Consider the following 24,716-nt stretch of genomic DNA (forward strand, 5'->3'; position numbering starts at 1 on the left):
TGTCCATTCCTAGAAGGAGAGCAGCTGTGACCTGCTGGGCCCCACATATCAATTAACGGCAAGCCATTCATAGCTTTCTAAAAGTGGTGTGTAATTAACAGCTTCTACAAATCATCTGAAGCTTTGGTTCATTCATCTCCGTTCATGGTTCAGTGGCCTGTGATGAAACACCAATGTTTACAAACATTGACCACATCAAAGAGAGGTAAGTGCAGCACAATCACACGCTTGAGTGATTGGAATGCACTAAGTGCTTGGAATGCACAGGTATCTCTTCTGTTTGGAGGGGTCCATTTAGACAGGAGGTCCCTGTGGGGGGGAATCTCCCTATTACAGGTAGTCCTGTGGGGGGTCTCGCTATTACAGGGGTCCCTGGGGGGTCTCCCTATTGCAGGGGTCCTGGGGGAACGGGTTGGGTCGGGTGAGCCCCGTACGTATAGGTAGGGGGATCACGCAGGCAATCCAGGTGTGGAGGATTGCGGTGGGCGGATCGAGGCTGATTTGAGGTGCGGCCCCATAGCAGGATCTCTCGATTCCTCGTATTCCACACCATGCATAAATGTACAAGGCAAGGAACACTGATTTGCTTGCCGGTTTGCACTCCCAGGAGGATCGTAAACAGGTTGCAATTCACCTCCGGCGAGAAAATATAATTTCACAAATAGAGTACCCAACCCATAATGTCTTTGCTGCAAATAGGGGTCATTGTACAAATCACTACCAACTGGAGTATTTTTCTGAATGGTTTTGTGACATTTTGGTATGGGACACATTTTCCCCTTTAAGGTAACCTTGGGTGAAGGAAATTGGAGGAAGAATCGTGTTGAATGTTGCAATTATAAAATTTTAATTGAACACCAAAATGAAAATCCCTCCACTTAAACTAAAGGTGAAACATGGGACAACACGTTAGTACAGTTCCACGCTTCACAGCTCCAGCGCCTCAGGTTCGATTCCTGGCTTGGGTCACTGTCTGTGCGGAGTCTGCATGTTCTTCCCGTCTCTGCGTGGGTTTCCTCCAGGTGCTCCGGTTTCCTCCCACAGTCCAAAATGTGCAGGTAAGGTGGATTGGCCATACTAAATTGCCCCTTAGTGTCCAAAAAGGTTAGGTGGGGTTACATGGATAGGTTGGAAGTGTGGGCTTAAGTGGGGTCCTCTTTCCAAGGGCCGGTGCAGACTCGATGGGCTGAATGGCCTCCTTCAGCACTGTAAATTCTATGGTTGTATATCCAGGGGGTGCCCAGAACAAATAAAATGGAGTATTCTTCAAATTTAGTAGTATTTGTCAGAATTGATTATAATTTAACTTTTTACTTTGAAGTATACAATTTTCAGATTTCACTTTTCCAGCAGATTCTTCACCCTCCCCCCCCCCCCCCCCCCGCCCTTTTCACCCCTCCCCCCCACTCACTTGACTTATCCAAGAAAAGGAGGAAGGTAGGGCTGCTAGTCAACTTCCTCCAGGATATATGCCAAGGTTCCTGCCTGATCTGAGGATTGAAGCAACAGGCTGGCACTCTGTAGCTGCTCGGTGCTCAGATACAGACGCTGAACAGAGGAGTCAGAGTTGAATTGAATTGTTCAGCGGCCTGTCAACAGCCCTTCAAACTATTCATTCAAATAGCTGGGTCATGTCCAAGTGTCGGAGCCTCGGAGGATGAAATATTCACCTGCAGCTCTGGGGAAACATAACTTACTGGGCTTCAGTTTTCTGGTGGGAGTGACCCACTAATTGACCGTTTCCGAAACCATGACTGTTCCTGTTCAGTGCCACAGGGTTGTCATTTGGCAAGTCAACAGTTACAAGCTTTGGTCATTGACGCGCTCAATCTTGATAAAGCCGTCATTGTATGAGACGTCTATGCTGCTTGAAAAGTCTTTAGTTAACTCCTTAATGGGGCAGTGAACCACAAAGTGGTTGTGTCCTGCGAGAGGACCTGTTGTACAGAAATGTGGAGACATAGATAACAGGAGCAGGAATAAGCCATTCGGCCCATTCATCCTGCTCCACCATTCAGTATAATCGTGACTGATTGTCTGTCTCAGCATCATACGCTCTCTCCCCATATCCCTTGACCCCCTTTAGTGTCGGGAAATATGTTTCTTTCTGAAATACATTCAGTGACTTGCCGAATTCCACAGGTTCACCACCCTCTGAATGAGTAAGTTTCGCCTCATCTCAGTCCAAACTGGCCCGTAACCTGAGACTGTGACCCCCTTGTTCTATCCTTGCCCAGGTCTGTCCAGCCCTGTCAGAATTTCACTGAGAGTCCCTCTCAGTCCTTGAAACTCCTGTGAATGCAGACCTTGTCGACCCAATCTCTCCTCGTACGACAATCCCAGGAATCATTCTGATGAATCTTCGCTGCACTCCCTCTTTGGCAAGTATATCTTTTCTGAGATGAGGAGACCAAAACAGCACACAATACTCTGGGTGTGGTCTCACGGGGCCCTGTATGGCTGCTGTAAATCATCCTTGTTCCTGTAGTCAAATCCTCTTGCAAAGAAGGACAATATGCCATTTGTCTTTCTAATTGCATGCTGCACCATTATCATTATCAGAGACTCCTCCCACCCAGGCATTACCTTCTTCCAGACCCTTCCATCAGGCATAAGGTACAGAAGTCTGAAGACTCACACATCCAGGCATAGGAACAGCTTCTTCCCCACAGCTACAAGACTTCTCAACGACTCCCCCTCGGACTGATCTGTTCCCTGTAAGAACACTATTCACGACACCCTATGCTGCTCTTGCTCATGTATTTGCTTTGTTTGGCCCCTTGTTCTGCACTGTAACCAATCACTGTTTGTTGATGTACCATTTGTTAATGTTCCCTGTTAATTATTCTTTTGTCTACTATGTACGTACTGTGTATGTTCCCTCAGCCGCAGAAAAATACTTTTCACTGTCCTCCGGTACATGTGACAATTAATCAAATCAATGGGTTTCACCCCCACAACCCAAAGATGTGCAGGCTAGGTGAATTGGCCATTCTAAATTGCCCCTTAATCGGAAAAAATGAATTGGGTACTCTAAATTTATTTTTAAAAATTAAATCAAATCATGGTCCCTTGGTTCATCAATGTTTCCCAATCTATCACTATTTAAATAATACTCTGCCATTTTGTTTTTCCTAACGAAGTGGATAATTTCATGCTTATCCACGTTATACTGCATTTGCTATTTATTTGCTCACTTGTCTAAATTGCCTTGAAGCTTCTTTACTTCCACCTATTTTTGTGTCATCAGCAAACTTGGAAACATAGCATTTGATTCCATCATCCAAATTGTTGATATATATATTGTGAATAATGGGGGCCCAGGCCCTGTGGGATCTCACGAGTCACCATCTTCCACTCTGAAAAAGACCCATTTATTCCCACTCTCTGTTTCCTATCTGCTAACCAATTCTCAATCCATGCCCGTATATTTCGTCCAGCCCCAAACACCTCAGGTTTGCAAACTTACTTCTCATGTGGGGCTTTTTCAAAAGCTTTCTGAAAATCCAAATACACCCTCCGATTTTGAACTTCGTTCTCCCAATCCATTGCCTTGACTCCCTCCCCTGAATGCTGTACATTCAACCAGTGTTTATACTTTCCAGTGGCCTTCCCTGCTCTACTAATAACAGTTGCATCCTTCCATTGACTAGACCCTTCAGGCAAGTATGTCACTTTTTTACCAGCTTTTGGCAATTGTCCTTTTGGAAAAATGGCCTGTTATAAGTCATCAGAAGTGTTGTGTAGACGGATAGGCTCCTGGTTTTGACAGGAGTTCAGTTTGCCACATAGGTTAGTCTGCAATAAAGCAGAATATAGAAGACACATTACTAACAGGATGGTGAAATCACACGGCTACAAACTGGTTCCAAGACTATAGGGGGAGATCGGAACCCAGAAATTAAGAAGACAGAAACCCAGTTAGAACCTACAATAGGAAGATGAACCCCAGAAATGCCCGGGGTATGATAAATCAATGTTTCGATGTGACTCTCGATACCATTATGCTTTCAACTGCCCAACACGTTATGATAGTGTTTGAAGCGACACATGACACGGAAGAGTCAGAAGAGGAAAAAGATAGTGACCAGAAAGAAGGCATTGTCCTATTAACAAGCAGTTTTACACCAGTAATGAGGGTGTTGGTTGCAGAATCCTTCAATTGTGTTGTATTGGACAGTGGCTGCACATCTACTGTGTCTGGAATTAACTGGTTAAAATGTTACCTGGACTCCTTGAATGCTGAAAATCGTAACAAGTTTAAGAAATTTGAAAGTCCCACAAGTTTCAGGTTTGGGGATGATAATACTCTGAAGTCGCTGAAAAGAGTGGTGTTCTCTTGCAATATTGCCGGAGTGAATCATTTCATTAGCACGGATGTTGTATCAAGTGAGGTACCTTTGCTTCTGAGCAGACCGTCGATGAAGAAAGCACACATGAAGCTGGATATGGAACAGGATACGGCAACAGTTTTTGGAAAGACGGTGGACTTACCATTTACACAGTCAGGACACTATTGTATTCCATTACTGACAAATAATATTTCAAGTACAGTTGTTAAGGATGTGTTAATGGCAGTTGAAAATGGGTCTTTAGCTGATAAAATGCTTGTTGTGTTAAAACCCCATAGGCAATTTGCGCATCCGTCTCCTCGGAGGCTGAAAAATGTATAAAGGATGCAGGGGTAAGGGATGAAGACTATACTAAAATGATAGAACGGGTTAGTGATCGCTGTGAAGTTTGTGGGAAGTACAGAAGGACACCAGCACGACCGATAGTAACCTTACCTTTGGCCAAGGATTTTAACGACATTGTGGCCATGGACCTTAAGATCTGGGATAAAGCCAATAATATATTTATTTTGCATTTTGTATATTTAGCAACCAGATTTAGTCAATCAACGATCGTACGAAGTAAAGAAAAGAGCGTAATTCTGGATCAAATCGTGGAAAAATGGATAGGGACAGGAATGGGCCCACCGGCAAAATTCCTTACGGACAATGGGGGAGAATTTGCTAATGATGAGGTTAGGGATATGTGTGAAAATGTGAACTTCACAGTTATGAATATGGCTGCAGAAAGCCCATTTAGTAATGGTGTGTGTGAAAGAAACCACGCGGTAATAGATGACATGCTCCGGACAATTTTGGCGGATAGACCAAACTGCAAGTTAACTTCAGCTTTAGCATGGGCGGCAAAGAATTCATTTCAGATGGTTGGGGGCTATAGTCCCTATCAATTAGTGTTTGGCAGAAACCCTAAAATTCCTTCCATCTTAGATGACCGGTCTCCAGTTTGGGAAGTGACTACAATTAGCTCTGCTTTGCTACGCATTTAAATGCATCACATAGCAGTAGAAAAGCTTTTTTGGAAGCACAAGTCTCTGAAAGAATTCGCAGAGCTTTAAGACATAATGTGCGGCCATCAGATGCCGTTTTTCAGCAAGGAGACATGGTATACTATCAGAGAGGCAATTCTAATGAATGGAAAGGCCCAGGGAACATCATAGGCATAGATGGCAAAACAATTATTTTGCAACATGGTTATTAAACTGTTAGGGTACATTCATCAAGGATAATGGGTACAGATTACAATTTTCAAATTCAGACAGAGCAGACAGACATGATGAGAAACCAGAGTCATCTGGTACCCACGTGATACAGAACAATGAGGAACAGTTAACTGATATAGACAGGGTTTCTGTAGAGGAACACAACACTTCTGATGAATTAGAACAGGCCATTTTTCCGAAAGGGCAAATGCCAAAAGTTGGTACAAAAGTGACAAACTTGCCTGAAGTGTCTAGTCAATGGAAGGATGCAACTGTTATTAGTAGAGGCGGGAAGGCCACTGGAAAGTATAAACACTGGTTGAATGTACAACAGTCAGGCAAAGGAGTCAAGACAATGGATTGGAAACACAAAGTTCAAAAATGGAGGGCACAGAAACGCAGTGCCAGTTCTGATAGTACATCGGATAGTAAGTAGGTCCGCAGGAAAAGGTCGAGAACTATTGAAAGGACATCCCACAGCAGAAGTGAAAGATCAAGCAGTAGCAGTACATAACGAGAAACCAGGCGGGAGAGGGAACGTAGTTTATCAAGATCTCGGATCATGAGTAAGACTACGAATGCTAATAGGAGTAGAAGCCCACATGCATGTGAGATTTTGGTGGCTTCCAATAAATTAGATGAAAAGGTTATCAAAGATGCCAAACAGCAAGAACTGCATAGTTGGAGTGAATTTAGGGTATACATGGAAGTACCGGAAAGGGGACAAAGAGCTCTATCCCACAGATGGATTTGCATGGAAAAGGTTCTTCTGGATGGAACTTATAAGGCAAAGGCCAGGCTTGTGACAAGGGGATTTGAAGAACACTTAGAAGATCAGGATTTAAGTGTAGATTCACCTACGGCAGGAAGGGTTAGTTTAAAGATATTCTTGGCTCTATTAGCCACAAAGGCATGGGAATGCAAGTCTATAGATATAAAAGCTGCCTTTTTGCAGGGGCATCAGCTCCAAAGAGACATTTTTTTCCGTCCTCCAAAAGAGGCAGCTAACATAGAAGTGGTACTCTGGAAGTTGAACAAATGTGTGTATGGATTGAATGATGCATCGAAAATCTGGTACTTTTCGGTAAGGTCAGTTTTGTTAAAGTTAGGCTATTGCCAGTTGAAAGCAGATCCGGCAATGTTTTACTGGCACTATGAAGAAAATATTTCTGGCATATTTATGTTGCATGTCGATGATGTTTTTGTGGGGTGGGACTAGTGATTTTGAAGCTATTGTAATCTCTGGTTTGAGGAAAGAATTCAGGATTGGAAGTCAGGCTTCCGGTGCATTTAAATATATTGGACTAGAAATCGGACAGACTAAGTTAGGGGCAACTTCATGTCAGCAATCTTATTTGGAAAGCATCAGCCCAATGGCAATTAGTCGTGGCCGGGTTTCACAAAAAGACGCAATGGTTTCAAAGATGGAAGAGGAGCAACTGCGAAGTTTAATTGGGCAACTGAATTGGTTAGGTTGTCTTAGAGTTGAGTACAAAAATGAATGATCCCAAAGTGGAAGACATAATAAGAGCAAATAAAGCATTGGTCAAACTAAAAATGCAGGAGTGTGTTTTGAGGTTCCTGGTTTTAGATGACCTTAGGCACTGGAAATTCATCGTTTATAGTGATGCGTCCTATGCAAATTTATGTGATGGGGTTTCAAACGCAGGAGGTTTTATCATTTTCCATTTGGGGAACAGTGGTAAATGTTGCCCTCTTGTGTGGGAAAACAAATAAAATATGGAGAATGGTCAAAAGTACTTTGGCTGCTGAGACATTAAGCCTTGTAAAGGCGGTGAATATGGCCTTTTATATATCTCAGATATTACAGAAATTCTGGGATTAGGGGATTTGGGAAATATACCCATTGAATGTCACATTGACAATAAATCCCTGTGGGAAAATGTGCACTCGACAAAAAGTATCAATGAAAAAAGGTTAAGGATAGACATCCGCAAGTTTGAAGCAGATGTTGGACAGAGGGCAGATTGCAAAAATTAAAAAATGAAAAAAAAAAGAAGGGGGGAAATTGCGTGTGTGTTTTTGAGTTTCTTGTAACTTTGTTTCACCTAATTATTTATTTTTTCCTCCAAGGAAGGGGAGACTGTTAAGTAATGGGTTAAGAGACATTCCAATTAGTTGTCTCGTTTATGTTAAGCATCCAATAATTGACACTGATATGTAAAGGGGCTTCAGATGGCCCTTGTGTCAGGTGATGTGATGTTAGAGTTTTGTGCAAAGTCTGTTGAAGGAAATTAAAGGTGTTTTGTTGCAAAGCAGCAGAACCTTTGACTCTTTATACTACAGCATCTAAACGTCTTAACATTATACAGCCTCAGAAGGACATCCCTGGTCTTGAATTCTAGCACTCATGAATGTTAACATTGCATTTCCCTTCCTAACTGCCGACTGAACCTGCACGATAACCTTAAGAGAATCTTGAACAAGGCCTCCCAAGTCCCTTTGTGCTTCTGATTTCCTAAACATTTCCTATTTAGATAATAGTCTATGCCTCCATTCCACCTTCCAAAGTGCATAACCTCACATTTTTCCACATTGTATTCCATCTGCCACTTACTTGCCCACTCTCCTAGCCTGTCAAAGTCCTTCTGAAGCCCCCTTGCTTCCTTAACACTACCTGTCCCTCTGTATATCTTTGTATCATCTGCAAACATGTGCCTTCAGTTCCTTCTTCCGGATCATTAATGTATATTGTGAAAAGATGTGGTCCCAGGACCGACCCCTGAGGCACATCACTAGTCACCATGCTGAAAAAGGCTCCTTTATCCACACTCTCTGCCTTCTGCCAGTCAACCAATCTCTATCCATGCCACTATCTTGCCATTAACACCATGGGCTCTTAACGTATTTAACAGTCTCCTAATACAGCACTTTGTCAAATGTCTTCTAGAAATCTAAATAGATCACATCCACTGATTCTCCTTTGTCTAACTTTCTTGTTACCTCCTCAAAGGATTCTAACACTTTTGTCACACATAACCTCTCCTTGACGAAGCTGTGCTGACTCAGTCCTATTTTATCACACACTTCCAAGTACTCCACGATCTCATCTTTAATAATGGACTCTAAAATATTACCACTCGTTACGTTATGCACATCATAGATTCCTTAACCTCTGCAACAAAAGGACTAGGTGAATTTGTTTGGGAGCTAACGCTGATGCTGACGCTAAGTTTGCTTTTGTGGATCTGAAAAATAACCTTGTGGAACTGCTTGCCTCATTCTCTTGTATTTCAGCAAATGAAAAGGAGATGAATGGAGTTGAGGTGCAGATCAACCATGATTTAGCTGAACTGTGGTTCTGGCTCTAGGTATTCAATAGCCCACTCCTGCAAAGTTATTCTGAATACCTTACGGCGCAGGAGGAAAGCTTACAGACCTGCGAGCTAGCGTCTTAACCAGAGGCAGGAACATTAATGAAGATACAAATGCCTCAAATGGAATATTGTGTCCATTTCGGGGAACCACATAAGGATATAAAGGCATCCGACAAAGTACAGAAAAGATTTGCGATAATGGTTCCTGCGATGAGGAACTTCAACTATATGGATTGATTGAAGAATCTGAGGTTGGGCGGCACAGTGGTTAGCATTGCTGCCTACGGCGCTGAGGACCTGGGTTCGAATCCCGGCCCTGGGTCACTGTCTGTGAAGAGTTTGCACATTCTCCCCGTGTCTGCGTGGGTTTTGCCCCCACAACCCAAAGATGTGCAGGATAGGTGGATTGGCCACGTTAAATTGCCCCTTAATTGGAAAAAATAATTGGGTACTCTAAAAAATTTTCAAAAAAGAAAAAAAAAAGAATCTGAGGTTTTTCTCCTAAGAGAAGAGAAAGTTGAGAAGAGATTTGGCAGAGGTATTCAAAATCATTAGGGGCCTGGACAGAATCGATAGGGAGAAACTATCACCGTTGGCAGAAGGATTGAGAATCAGGGACAACTAGAAGTGATTGGGGGAAAAAAAGTAAAGGTGACATAAAAAAACTTGAGTGGTTAAGATTAGCAGTGCACTCACTGCCTGAGAATAGGATGAGATTCAATCAAGGTACACCAAAGGTTTGCTGAGGAATCCCTCTTGGAAGTTCCCATGTAAGGTTTTACCCAGCTAACTTCCCCTGTAGGATTGTATTGAGCTGGGAAATGTAGAATGGAATCCATTCAGCCCATCGGGTCTGCACTGCCCTCTGAAAGAGTACCCCCACCGAGGCTTACACCCCTGCCCTATCCCCGTAAACCCACCTACTCTGCAAATCGTTGGACTGTGGGAGGAAACCGGAGCACCCGTAGGAGCACCCACACAGACAAGGGGGGAACGCGCAGACTCCACACAGTCACCCAAGGCCGGAATTGAACCCGGGTCCCTGGCGCTGTCTGGCACCACTGTGCCACCGTGTCACCCGACTGAACAATTTAAATTACTAACTTCAGATAGTTCTGCCAGTTCTACACTCATAATTATTCTGAAAGAGTTAGAGGGAAAAGATGCACTTCTACCTTCAGAGTAACTATTTAAGACCCTGACCAATCCTCCACTACTGATGTCTGAACCCCCACTACCACGTCCCATTCACTTTGAAATTTACCTTTTCCCATTTCATGGTCCCTTCAAATTCACCTGCTATAAGCAGCTAGTGGTAAGAAAAGGTGGCCGGGGGGGGGGGGGGGGGGGGGGGGGAGGTGCAAGGCATCCAAAAGATCCATGAGTATAGGAGGAAGAGTAGGCAGGCCTTTAATCACCTATTAGATTAGTGCCGATCTGTATCTTATTGTCAATCACTTGTCTTGGACCCATATCCCTGAACACCCTTACTTAACAAAAATCTGTCAGTCTCAATTTTGAAATTGTCAGTTGGTCCGGAGCTTCAACAGCTTTTGTGTGGACCTCATTCCTCATTTTGTGTAATCACTAGCTTGAAAACAATGTCACCCTTGAAGTGTGTGTTGCTTAGCAACCATAGCCTTGAGCCAAGCCAACTTCCAGACAAGAGAGGATTGCCAAGGCTGCTCTTGTAAAGTATAAATAAGAAAAGAAAAATGTCTTTATTTTACCTTTCTCGAATTTAGGATGTACCAAAATACTTCATAACTAATTAATAATAATCTTTATTCGTGTCACAAGTAGGCTTACGTTAACACTGCAATTAATTACTGTGAAAATCACCTAGTCGCCACACTCCGGCGCCTGTTAGGGTACACAGAGGGAGAATTCAGAATGTCCAATTCACCTAACTAAATACTTTCTGAAGAATATTTAATGCTGCATTGTAGGAAACGTGGCAGCCAATTTGCACGCAGCATGACCCCCACAGACAGCAACCATGGTAATACCCAGATCATCCATTGCTTCTTCTTCAAAATAGCGCATTGGGATCATTTACATCCACTTGAGAGGGCAGACGGGCCTCGTTTTAACACCTCATCCAAAAGATGGCACCTCCGAGAGCGTAACACACCCTCAGCATTGCAGTGGTTATGATCAGGGGCTTTTCACAGTAACTTCATTGAAGCCTACTTGTGACAATAAGCGATTATTATTATTATCTCTGTGGCAACCAATAACTGCTCAATGAGAAATTGGAATAATAATCTGAAAGCAAAATGCTGCGGGTGCTGGAAATCAAAACAGAAAATGCTGGAAAAATTCAGCAGGTCCTGCAGTATATGTGGCGAGAGAAACAAGAGTTAATGTCTCGAATCTGTATGTGACTCTTCAGAGTTAAAGAGAGGGAGAAATGTGATGTATTATGTACTGTCTAAGAGAGGGTGGAACAGCTGGAACAGATCAGAAGGTATGTGATAGATGCCCCGGGGGGGGGGGGGGGGGGGGGGGAGGTGAGAGTTTGCAACAAAGATGTGCAGGGCAAGAGCATTAATGTCAGTGTGAAGGGCTATAGAAGATACTGATAGTGGCATAGAGGTAAGAAACCAAAATGTGTTAATGGAGAACAAAGGTCATTTGCTCCATGACATTATGGGCCAGTTTAACTCGCTTGGCTAGACAGCTGGTTCGCGATGCAGAGCAAGGCCAACAGCACGGGTTCGATTCCCGAACCGGCTGAGGTTATTCACGAGGGGCCCGCCTTCTCGTCCTCACCTGAGCTGTGGTGATCCTCAGGTTAAATCACCACCAGTCAGCTCTCCCCCCCCCCCCCCCCCCCCCCCCCCTCTCAAAGGAGAAAGCAGCCTATGATTACCTGGACCTATGACGACTATCTTACCTTGCATCCATATTCCAAGAAGGATATGGAGACAGCAGAAAAGCTGCACAAACAATAGTCAAGGATGATCCAAAAACTGCAAGGTTATTACAATCAGGGAAAGCTGAACAGGTTGGGATTCTTTCCTCCAGAGTACTACTCTTGATGCCAGGACATTGGGTGAGGATGTGACGACAGATAGCTGGGATGTAAATAAGACTGCACATTATCACAGTTCAGCCTTGCATGTGAAGAATGGTGTGGATACAAGAGTGTAGCTTTACACCGACACTGGCCGCCATCTAGGCCTTAAGCTCTGGAATTTCCTCCTCAAATCTAGTCACCTTATCCCTCTCTCTTCATCTTTACACCACTCCTTACATCTGGTTTATGATCAGGCATGTGGTCACCTCCTGTACTAATGTCTCGCTATGTGACTCAGTTTTCACATGATTACTTTCCTGTGAAACACGCTGGGACTTTTCCCTGTATTAAACCTGCTATATAAATGTAAGTTGTTGTTGGTTGGTTGGACCCACATAATCTGGAACGGCTCAACTTCCTTAGAATTGGAGGCAGGGAGAGGACATGGATATTTAATGTCTACTTTGAGGGTTCTGGGAATGGAACTGTGTGTTCTGACCCTTGAATGGAAGGTTTAATTGGCATTGAGGATGGGTCTACGTTTGGATCAACACCTATAGAGGCTACAGCTTGTGGCACTCAATGCAACCTGACTGAGTCATTCTTTTTATCTGCTTTTAGTTCATCAAAGCCACGGAGTCACCATCACATCTTTACATCGCAATGTTGAAGTAAAGGAATTTGAAAGTAAGTGTTGACTTTTATTTGCATTGTCTCTTGCATGTCCCAACTTCCACCACTCCAGTAGTGGCAACCGTGCCTGACACTGCCTAGAAGACCCTGAGCATTGAAATTCCCACTCTAAACATCTCCACTTCTCTTTCACATTTTAAGATGCTCCTTAAAACCTCCATCGTTGACCAATGCTTTGGTCACCTGTCCTGATATCTCCTTTGGCTTAGTGTCAGATACTGTTGAATGCCACTCCTGAAGCCGTGGGCCATTTTACTACGTTGGAGGCGTTGTGACTGTATGGAAAGTGAATTGCTGGTTTCATTTACTTAAAATGTGGAAAGAATTAAAAAGATAAAAACATGTTGTGTGATGTTGAGTTACGATCCTGGATCAGACCCCCAACCGTGGCTGGGATACAGGACAGAAACTCCAATATTATATTTTGTAAGACTGTTGAGGAAAGGACAAACCGCTGCAGGAGTGATTCCGTGCAAAATAGGGATATGTTATATCAAAACAAACTTTATGGCCTCACAGTATTAAAATATCTTTAACATCGCACAAGAAAAATAGCTTACAATTACCCTTTAAATAAAGCTCATCAATAACCCTTAACTGCTAACTTTATTCCCACTCAAACCATCTTGGATCTCAATCCACTTTCAAAGACAGTTAGCAGACTCAGCCATACCTGTATACAGAGATGTTCTTTGAGACTGTTTTAAAGAAAAGATCTGAATCCTGTCAGAATCATGCAGAAATTCTGCCTGTATTTCTTCAGAAGCTGTTTCTCAGCCTATTTCAGCTCACCTTCTTGCCACACAATTCTGAACTGTTTAAAAAGAAACTGCCAATCTGTCTACAGACATATGTTTAACTGAACTGCAGTGAGAGCAGATGCTAGACTTCTTCATAGACCTTCATAGAATTTACAGTGCAAGAAGGAAGCCATTCGGCCCATCGAGTCTGCACCGGCTCTTGGAAAGAGCACCCTACCCAAGCCCACACCTCCACCGTATCCCATAACCTAGTAACCCCACCAATGCTGAGGGAAATTTTGGGCACTAAGGGCAATTTAGCATGGACCGTCCACCTAACCTGCACATCTTTGGACTTCTGCTCGCATCTCACCAAAAGCTCAACTCAACAGCTTTTCTGCAAAATGTCTGGTACCTTAATTCCATCATTTTATCAAGCTGAAACGCAATGTATCTAATTAACTCCACAGGAAACCCCCTTAATCCAAACAGAACTCCATTAGCCCGAGATTTTACGATGCCTGAATTACACTCCTGGTTCCCAAAATATTACAAATCAGGATTCTTTAAAAGCACTACTGCACTAATCTATCTGCCCATTATTGAAATAAAGGCATGAACACGTTTCGGGTGAGTGAGTTAATTATTTTTTAATGACAACGAAAAAGAATTGCATTTGTATTAATATCACACAGCATTATCTCAATAGCTAATCTTTCCTTCATTACATTAGCAGCTATTATTTCTCAGTTAATGAATGTTATGCCTCAATTTGTTGTGTAGGTTGTGTATGGGCATTTTGCCTGCCAATGTCACTGGTATTTTACCAGTGAGGGTGGGAGGCAACGGGCAGCCTGCCCACCCTTGCGCCAATTGAGGACATTATGGCTGCTAATGGACATCTTTCCCCACCCACCTCAGGTATTTTATTGGCTGTGAGGTGTGTTCAGGCAATGTGTCGAGGCTGAAGAGAAAATGCTGGAAAATCTCAGCAGGTCTGGCAGCAGGGGGGAGTTGAGTTACTGCTCAATGTTCTGTTTTAAAGCATAGTGTATTTATGCAAGTTTCTTTAACATGATCTGGGAGGCAGTAAGCAGTTAAGCTGTGGGTGAATTAGCTTTGATGTTGTTTTCCCATAGATTGTAAATAACAGGCGGTTCATTATGCCTCAGCAACGAAATGCACCTCATACCCATTGCATTGGATAGTATCCAATCTGTTTCTGACTAAACAGCAACAAATAAGAGATGGGGACGCAGGCAATGGGCCAGGGTTTTGGAACAATGGGCTATGTGGCAGTAATCCCAGAAAAGCCTGAGAGAAGTTTCAAATGAATGAGGGAGTGGTTAGATGTTTATCTTCTTGCGTCATGCACGGTATCTTCCTGTAAGTGCAGCATTTTGGATATTTTATATTAATACTCAGGCCCTGAATCCATTAGGTGGACTTGCTCTGTGTGTTGAACTGCCTGTGAATCTGAACTCAAATCTCTGCTGTCCGAATTCCAATACCCACCACCCCTCTCCTCATTGACCCACACTGACTCCTGGGCCATCAATGCGTCGGCTTTTAAAATTGTCGTCTTTGGTTTCAGATTCCTCCAATACTTCACCCTGACTGCTCTATTCTCTGCCAGCCTAGCAACTCTCCAAATCATCTGTGCTCGATAATCCTGGCCTCTTGATCATCCCCAATTATAATCACACCCTCACTAGCAGCAAAGGCCCAAGCTCCAAAATTCCCTCCCTACACCTCTCCGATTTCTTTCCTCCTCCTTTAAGATGCTCCTTAAAATCCTAATTCTTTGGCCAAAGTTTTGGTCACATCCCTGTGTGAGTCAGTGTCAAATTTTGTTTGATAACACTCCAGTGAAGCATCATGGGATGTTTTACTACATTAAAGGTGCTATATGGGCGGCATGGTAGCACAGTGGTTAGCACTGTTGCTTCACAGCCCCAGGGTCTCCGGTTCGATTCCCGGCTTGGGTCACTGTCTGTGCGGAGTCTGCACGTTCTCCCTGTGTCTGCGTGGGTTTCCTCCGGGTGCTCCAGTTTCCTCCCACAAGTCCCGAAAGACGTGCTGTTAGGTCATTTGGACAAACTGAATTCTCCCTCTGTGTACCCGAACAGGCGCCGGAGTGTGGCGACGAGGGGCTTTTCACAGTAACTTCATTGCAGTGTTAATGTAAGCCTACTTGTGACAATAAAGATTATTATTGTTATTTTTCTATTTATCAACATCATGTAAACATTGACACGTGTGTCAGCAGTGTGAACTTCCACTCTTTAACAGTGAGACAGGTGAAGAGGGATGAAGTACTGAAGGGAAGCAAGGGTCGTTAGCAGAAACCGATGTGCACCTTTCACTGGCAGCAAGATGGGATCTTCAATCTGAGTCTTCATAGATGTGCTCTCACAGTTCCACCAGCAAGTAACATTTGCACAACACAAGTGTCAGGCAATGGCCATCTCCAACAACAGAAAATCCAACCATCACCTGTTGACATTCAATGGCATTGCCATTGCAAAATCCACCTTTTTCAACATCCTTAAAATTATCGTTGACCAGAAGCTAAATAGGAACAGCCGTATAATTACAGTGACCACAAGAGCAGGTCAAAGGCTGGGCATTCTGCAGAGGGTAACCCACATTCTGCCTCCCCCCAAGTCTGCCCACCATCTACAAGGCACAAGTCAGAAGTGTGTTGGAACCGGGCAACAGGGTGGCGTAGTGGGTTAGCATTGTGGCCTCACGGCGCCGAGGTCCCAGGTTCGATCCCGACTCTGGGTCACTACCCGTGTGGAGTTTACACATTCACTCCGTGTTTCCGTGGGTTTTGCCCCCACAACCCAAAGATGCGCAGGGTAGGTGGACTGGCCAAACTAAATTGCCCCTTAATTGGAAAAAAATGAACTGGGTAGACTAAATTTTTAACAACAAAAAAAGAAAAGAAGCGTGATGGAACACTCTCCAGCAACACTCAAGACGCTCAAAACTTTCCCGGACAAAGCAGTCCTTTTTTTATCAACACCCCATCCGCCAACTTAAACATCCACTACCCCACCACGTACACACAGTTGCAGCAATTTGTACAATCTACAAGATGCATTGCGACAACTAAGTAGTGGGGGCATGGTTCTGGAGAGGGGATATGGAGGCTGACGATGCTAAAGGATATGGCAGCATAACCAGCATTACACCCAGAGTGTGACAGGAAGGGACAGAGTGACAAACGTTAAAAAAGCAGCAAATGGAGTCAAAAGGGGGAAAATGGTAAAAAGGCTAAATTAATGGCTCTTTATTTAATTGCACGCAGTATTCGCACAAAATAAATGAATTAATTGCACAAATTGAGGTTATTGGCTAAGATCTTATAGCCATTGCAGAGGTGTGGTTACAGGAAGGTCAAAATAGGGAACTAAATCAGTGGATGTGACTTTTTGTAAGGAGGCAGGAAGGAAAGGGTGGTGCGGTAGCTTTGTTAGTACGAGATCGAATCAGTACAAAGCAAGAAAGGATCGTGGATCAGAAGATGTAGAATCGATATGGGAGAAGGTAAGAGATAAAACGGAGAAGACATTGGTGGGAGTAATCTATATTCCCCCGAACAGTGGCTTTACTGGGGGACAGAGAATAAATCAGGAGTTAATGAGGGCATGCAAAATTGCAGTACATTAGTCATGGGTTAATCTTCATGTGGATTAGGAAAATCATATTGGCAGAGGTAGCCAGGAGAAATAATACATAGAGTCGTACTCTAGAACACTTTCCCAGAACAATATGCTGTGGATCCAGCCAGGCAACAGGCTATTTTGGATCTGGTAAAGAGTAATGAGGCAGTCGGTTCTTCGGGGGTGAGGACAGGTGTGTTAGGTGTTCGGGAAGCCCTGCGAACCATGTACATATGTTCTGGATGTGCCCGGCACTGGAAGAGTTCTGGGAGGGGGTGGCGGGGACGGTATCGAGAGTGGTGGGAACCAGGGTCAAACCAGGGTGGGGGCTAGCGATTTTTGGGGTTGGGGTGGAGCCAGGAGTACAGGAGGCAGGGGAGGCCGGAATATTGGCCTTTGCGTCCTTGGTAGCTCGGAGAAGGATCTTGATTCAGTGGAGGGACACAAGGCCACCAAGTGTTAACACCTGGTTTAAACGACATGGCAAGCTTCATCCAATTGGAAAGAATCAAATTCGCCCTGAGAGGGTCGGTACAGGGGTTCTTCCGGCGGTGGCAGCCCTTCCTTGACTTTCTGGATCAGAGATAGGAACTGGAGGCCGAAACAGCAGCAACCCGGGGAGAAAGGGGGGGGGGGGAAGGGAGGGGGGGGGGATAGCAACGAAGGGAGCACGTCAGCGGGGGGTCGCGGGCAATGACTGCCCGAGGCCATCGGCAGAAAGGGAAAAAACGGTTTGGTTGCTAGACTGGTAGCGCGGGGGGGGGGGGGGGGGGGGGGGGGGGAGAGGGTGGGGGGGTGCGCGCGGGGGGAGGGCGTGGGGAGGATATTCCAGGGGGGATTTGTTGTGTTATAATTTAAAATGTAGTAGGGGTAAATGTTTGTATCGAAAAATTTCAATAAAAATTATTTAAAAAAAAAAAAAAAGAGTAATGAGGCAGGATGAATAAACAATCTCAGAGTAAAAGATTCCCTCGGAAACAGTGACCATAACATAATATTGGAGAGGATGTAGCAACACCTGTTGCTTGCCATTTTAACAAAAGACCCTGCTTCCATGCCCACATGTCTGTCCTTGGCCTGCTGCAATGTTCCAGTGAAGCTCAACGCAAACTGGAGGAACAACATCTCATCTTCCGGTGAGGAACGCTACAGCCTTCCGGCCTGAACATCGAATTCAACAACTTCAGATGATCAGCCCCACCTCGACCCATTTGTTTTCATTTCATTTTAACTGTCTTTTACCATTTCTTTCTTCCTTAATATACATTTAATTTCTCCCCCCCCAATCTTATCCACCTTTTCATGCACTTTTCTCCTCTTTGCTTCCCCCTTCCCCTCCCCCTACACCTACAGTTCATCCTCTGATGTTAGATTCCCTGCTGTTTGACCTTTCACATCTTTTGTTCTCTCTGCGGACTGCCATTAGCACTCTTTCCACTTAGTATCTGTGGCCATTAGCACCCGGTTTCCCTGGGTTTCTGTGGCTACGACTCATCTTTCATTCTCACTCCACAGTATAAATATTTCCCACTTTGTCTGTCTGTTAGCTTTGACAAAGCGTCATCGGACTCGAAATGTTAGCTCTTTTCTCTCCCGACAGATGCTGCTGAGATTTTCCAGCATTTTCCCTTTCACAACACCCTATGGCTTTCCCATCTTCGAGTTGTGTTAGAAATTTCCCTATCCAATTGTGACTGACTTGTGTGCAACATTGAGGGTACAGGACTGAGGCGAAGCCTACAGGAAGCAGACCTACTAAGGTTAGGACTGGGACATGAGACACTACGTCACATTGCAGCATTGAAGCTTTACTAACTTTTATACTGACATCAGGTTGAATATCAGTCTACATTCTGAAGAAACAAATATAACTGCATCTTTTAAAGGCACTGATGACCAGATCTTTGGTTTCAGAATTAACTCCTCTTTATTCGGAATCACTGCAGGTTTTGAAATACCTGGAATCAAGTTGATTAATGATTCTCACACACCATTGGAATCAATCTTGCCGGGGGGGCGGGATGTTGGTATTGTTACTGGATTAGTAACCGAGGACCCAGGGTAATGCTCCGAGGACCCAGGTTCGAATACCTCCACAGCCGATGGTGGAATTTGAAATCATTAAAAACCTGGAATTAAGTGGCGGCACGGTGGCGCAGTGGTTAGCATTGCTGCTTCACGGCGCCGAGGACCCGGGTTCGATCCCGGCTCCCGCCTGAACAGCCTCCTCCTGTTCTTGTGTAATATGTATTCACGTGGTTTTTAAATTGTGGGTTTTTATTTCATAGAATTCCTACAGTGCATAAGGAACCCATTCGGCCCATCGAGTCTGCACTGACCCTCCGAAAGGGCACCTAGGCCCACTGCCCCCCACTCTATCCCCCATAATCCCAACTAACCCGCACATCGAGAGGAAATTTAGCATGGCCAATCCACCTCACCTGCACACCGTTGGATATCGGAGGAAAGCGGAGGGCCTGGTAGAACGTACAGACTCCGCATAGACAGTGACCCATGGCCAGAATTAAACCTGGGTCTCTGTCGTTGTGAGGCAGCAGTGCTGACCACTGTGCCAACCTGCCGCCTCTTGGATGGTTGTTGTGTGGCTTTTTCACCTCACCACGCACCCTCATAAAGACCTCGATGAGGGCACCGCACAGAATTACCAGGGCGATATGGGGAAGAGGGCTTTGAACAGCCCTCGTGGTGTGGGTTCACGCGTGTCTAGTTACTCAGTAATCAGAGGAGCTGGGGAATTCTTAACGATAACTTTCTCACATTGCATGCATTATTATTAGAGACATCCCCCTCCAGTGCCTCACTCTCAAGCCCCACTCACACTGTTTTGCTCTTGTTGTTCCCTTGTTGTTCCCAGCGGCACAACTCTCTTGCAATTACCAGGTGGAAAGTGACCACGCTCGGCTGGAGTGGAAGAAAATCGTCGGAAATCAAGTATCCTTCGTCTACTTTAATGGCCTTCTCATGGGTATGATTGTTATTGCAAGTGAAATGTTTCTCTTCCCCCCCCCCCCCTCTCACCCCACACCCTCAACAGTACAACAAAATTGGGATGACAGGGGTTGGGAGAGATTGGACAAGGAAGATGATATTGGGGGAATGAAACGGAAGGGTAGAGTTGAGTTGAATAATTTAACTGATAGGTTTGGGTATGGGAAGGGATTGTGCTGGAGGGGCAGTGGTTGGAGAGATGTTTTGTCAATTGAGCTGGAGGACCAGGGGAGCAACACATGGCCATGGAAAAGGTGGTTTCGGAGAGAGGAAACTAACTGGAACAGCACTATGGATATAAAGAGTAGCATTGAAACAGTGGAGTGGGAGCAAGCGTCCGAGAAGTACTGAGAAAGTCAATAGAAAGTCTGCGAAGGATTTGGAGGAGAACAGGACAATATCAAAACCAGTGTGACGGCTGAAGATGGAGTTCATGGAGTTGTGGTAAGGTTAGGGTGGTGGGGAGTGCAGGCATTTCTTCATGGGCAGGTCCTGGGGACAGTCTAGGTGGGCGAGGTGATGGAGGTGGGTAAAGGCAACATTGCCATAGTCCAGCCTCCAGTTGAGAAGGGCCCCGGTGGAGTTTGGCTCGACCAGGGGTGATGAAGCAGCAGGGTCACAGCATCACCGAGCACTCCATTTTTAAAATGAAGTCCAATCTATGAGAGCAAAATCTGTCTTTTGGATAAGACATTGAACTGGGGCACAGTTTGCTCTCTTAAGATTTATGTAAAAGATCCCAGTGTACTATTTTGAAGTCACAGGGAAACTCTTTTTCTAAATAATGCTGCAAGATATTTAACAGCAAGCCGTGGCTGCCAATTTATTTCATTCCGTGCTGTATGTAGGATCATGCTGTGCACAAATTGGCTGCCCTGCTGGCTGACAAATGTAATTCATTAGTTATGAAGCACTGCAGGATGTCCTGATAATGTGAAAGCTGCTACGTAGGTGCAAATCTTTATTTCCTTTGATCTTTACCCACGTTTATTTTTATGTTTCTTATCCCTCTTGAAGAGAAATATAGGGGTCGTGCGGAAATGAGAGGCTCCAGCATCAGACTGCGTGATGTGACCCGGGAAGACATGGCTACCTACCGCTGTGAAGTGGCGGCCGCGGGGGACAAGGTGGACTTTGCAGAAATAGATATCAAGCTCTCTGTCCTTGGTGAGCAGTGCTGGTCCGCACAATGTCAAAGTTTCTTTTTTTTTTATAAACATGCAATCCAGAAAGAAAATGGCTGGAATTATGTGGCTGTTCCAGTCAGCGTCTGAAGAGATGACCTGGTTGTCAAAGAGCCCTGCTTTGTATTTTCCATATTTTATTTCCGGTTAATAGCTGTCAATTGATGCCGATGTGCCTGACTGCCTGGCACTAATCGGCCACTCCACAGTCGCAGACATGGCGACAGGTTTGATTTGTTGGAAACATTTGAAAAGAAAGATTTTTTTTTCCTCCTTTGCCCTGGATCATCCCTTTGCAGAGGGTGGAAGTGTATGCTTGCATGAGAGGCGGTACAGTGGAGGTTCACTAGATTCAACCCTGGGTCGCCCTATGAGGAGAGGCTGAGTTTAGAAGAATGAGAGTCAATCTCGTTGAAATGTACAAGATTCTGAAGGGTCTTGCTAGATAAACGCAGAGAGATTGCTGCTGGTCGGTGGGCAATTCTAAAATGAGGGGGCCGCAGTGTCAGGATAAGAGGTCGATCATTTAGGACTGAGATGAGGAGGAATTACTTCATTCAAAGGGTTGTGAATCATTGGAATTCTTTACCCCAGAGGTATTAGATGCTCCATCATTGAAGACAGTTGAGGCTGGGAAAGACGGATTTCAGTGAATCGAAGGACATAGGGAGCGGACAGGAAAATGGAGTTGAAGTCCACGGTAGCACAGTGGTTAGCACTGCCATAGCTCCAGGGTCCCATGTTCGATTCCCGCTTGGGTCACTGTCTGTGTGGAGTCTGCACGTTCTCCCTGTGTCTGCGTGAGTTTCCCCCGGGTGCTCCGGTTTCCCCCAACAAGCCCCGAAAGACGGGCTGTGAGGTAATTTGGACATTCTGAATTTTACCTCTGTGTACCCGAACAGGTAGCGATGCGATTAGGGGCTTTTCACAGTAACTTCATTGCAGTGTGAATGTAAGCCTACTTGTTACACTAATAAAGATTATTATTATTAAAGATCAGCCATAATGCTATTGAATAGTGGAGCAGGTTCAATGGACCATATGACTTACTCCTGCTAGTATTTATTGTGCCCTCTCTATCACTATAAGCTCCTCCAACCCTCTTCTCATCTCCTACGATCTGAGGGCTTCTCCAATTTTGGTCTCTTGTCTTCCACCTCTCCCTTCGCACCCCTGTACCACCCGACTGGCGGCCGTGCTGAAGCCACATTAAGCCTAATCCGTGGACCCTCCTGACAACCCGCCTCCTTAACTAAGATTTTGGTCACCTGTAACCAGAGGACACAGTTTTGAGAAAATCAGCAAATAAACCAGAGAGAACAAGAGGAGATGTGTTTTAATGTGACCTAGAAGCAGACTCGAGTAACTTCCAAAAGGAAATTGGTTCCTTCATTAAAAATAAATAATTTGCAATGCTTTGGGGAAAGAGCTGGGGAGGGATAGATCTTTCAAAGTGGACCAAAAGGTCTCCTTAAGACCATAAGAAATAGGAACAGGAGTAGGTAATTTAGCCCCTCTCCTGCTCCGCCACTCAATAGGATCAAGGCTGATCCAACATCCCTCCTGTCCATTTTCCTTATTTTCTTTTTTTAAATTTAGAGCACCCAATTCATTTTTTCCAATTAAGGGGCAATTTAGCGTGGCCAATCTACCTACCCTGCACAATCTTGTGTTGTGGAGGCGAAACCCACGCAAACACGGGGAGAATGTGCAAACTCCACACAGACAGTGACCCAGAGCTGGGATCGAACCTGGGACCTCGGCGCCATGAGGCAGCAATGCTAACCACTGTGCCACCGTGCTGCCATGTCCACTTTCCTGCCCTTTTCTCATAACCCTTGATTCTCTTACTGATCAAGAATCTATCTCAGCCTTAAATATTCACAAGGACTCTGCCCCCACAGCTCTCTGAGGCAAGGAGTTGCAAAGACTGACAACCATCTGAGAGAAGAAATTCCACCTCACCTCAGTTTGGCACCCCTTTATTCTGAGACTATCCCCTCTGGTCCTAGACTCTCCCACAAGGGGAAAGATCCCCTGTTAAGCCCCCCAACAATCCTATATGCTTCAGCGAGAACACCTCTCATTCTTCTAAATTCCATTGAGTAGAGACCCAACCTGTTTAACCTTTGCTCATAAAACAATCCCTCCATACTGGGGATCATCCAGGTGAACCTTCTCTGAACCGCCTCCAATGAAATAATATATTTCCTGAAATAAGGGGATCAAAACTGCTTCCAGTACTCCAGATGCGGTCTCACCCGTACCTTGTACAGTTGCAGCAAGACTTCCCGACTCTTGTACTCCAACCCCCGACCCACCTGTAATAAGGCCCAACATTCCATTAGCCTTCCTAATTACCTGCTCACCCTGTGTGCTAGCTTTCTGTGTTTCATGCACAAGTCTCCCCAAGTTCCATTTGTGTTGCAGCTGTCTGTAGATTTTCTCCATTTAAATAATACTCTATTCTTTTGTTCTCCCTTCCAAAATGAACAACTTCACATTTTCTCACATTATACTCCATTTTCCAACTTTTTGCCCACTTCCTGAACCTATCAATATCCCTTTGCAAATGTTTATATCCCTCTCGCAACCTGCCTTTCCACCTGTTTTTGTGTCCTCTGCAGATTTGGCTACCATACATTCCCTTCCTTTCTCCAAGTCATTAAAATAAATTGTAAACCGTTGCGGTCCCAGCACTGATCCCTGTGGGACCTTACTGTTTACAGGTCACCAACCTGAAAAAGAGACCCTTCTTCCCCACTCGCTGTTTCCTGCCCATTAGCCAATCCTCTATGCATGCCAATACGCTACCTCCAGCACCATGGGCTCTTATCGGATGACTTACCTTGTCGAACACCTTCTGGAAGTCCAAATACATCACATCTTCTGGTTCCCCTCTATCCACTCTGCTGCCTCGGAAATTTCTAATAAATTAGTCAGACATGGTTTCCCTTTCATGAAGCCATGCTGACTCTCTTGATTAGATTATGCTTTTCCAAATGAGCTGCTTTTACTTTCTTAATAATTGATTCCAACATTTTTTTCCAACAATAGATCTTAGGATAATTGGCCTATAGCTATCCACTTTATGCCTCCCTCCTTCTGTGCTGTATGATTCCAAGAACTTAATATTTTTTTAAATTCATTTTCAGGATGCGAGAGTCACTGGCTAGGCTAGTATTTATTGCCCATCCCTAGTTCTGCTCCTGTTCTACCACCACTAGGGCAACTAGAGGTGGGCAACAAATGCTGGCGAAGCCAACGGCGCTCACATCCCAGAAATTAATTTTAAAACAAATAAGTTTAAAGCATTTACATATATTAAGAAGAAATTATTTGGCCAAAGTGTGTGACATGGTCCAAGAAAATTTAAAGGGAGAATATGGCAGGAAAAGCACTGGGGAGTTTTAAAATGCAGTTGGACTGTGTGACAGGGTCAAGTGGTCAGTGGCGTTCTTATTTGTGGTGCTGCAGCGTCCTCTGCTGGCGCTGAAATGGAACTGTA

At 44.6% G+C, this 24,716-nt stretch overlaps 1 protein-coding gene across 2 annotated transcripts in view; it reads left to right on the top strand.

Annotated features, from left to right (window-relative positions):
- The window catches only part of LOC119968739 (junctional adhesion molecule B-like), a 100,201-nt gene that overhangs the window by 56,511 nt on the left and 18,974 nt on the right, over window positions 1-24,716 (top strand). For both annotated transcript variants that reach the window (XM_038801394.1, XM_038801395.1), the window contains exons 2-4: window positions 12,533-12,598; window positions 19,891-20,001; window positions 21,042-21,191. In XM_038801394.1, the coding sequence (XP_038657322.1) occupies window positions 12,533-12,598; window positions 19,891-20,001; window positions 21,042-21,191 (327 nt within the window). The remainder of the gene's footprint in view (window positions 1-12,532; window positions 12,599-19,890; window positions 20,002-21,041; window positions 21,192-24,716) is intronic.

The sequence above is a fragment of the Scyliorhinus canicula genome, chromosome 7 (assembly GCF_902713615.1).
Source record: "Scyliorhinus canicula chromosome 7, sScyCan1.1, whole genome shotgun sequence".
NCBI classification, from domain to species: Eukaryota; Metazoa; Chordata; class Chondrichthyes; order Carcharhiniformes; family Scyliorhinidae; genus Scyliorhinus; species Scyliorhinus canicula.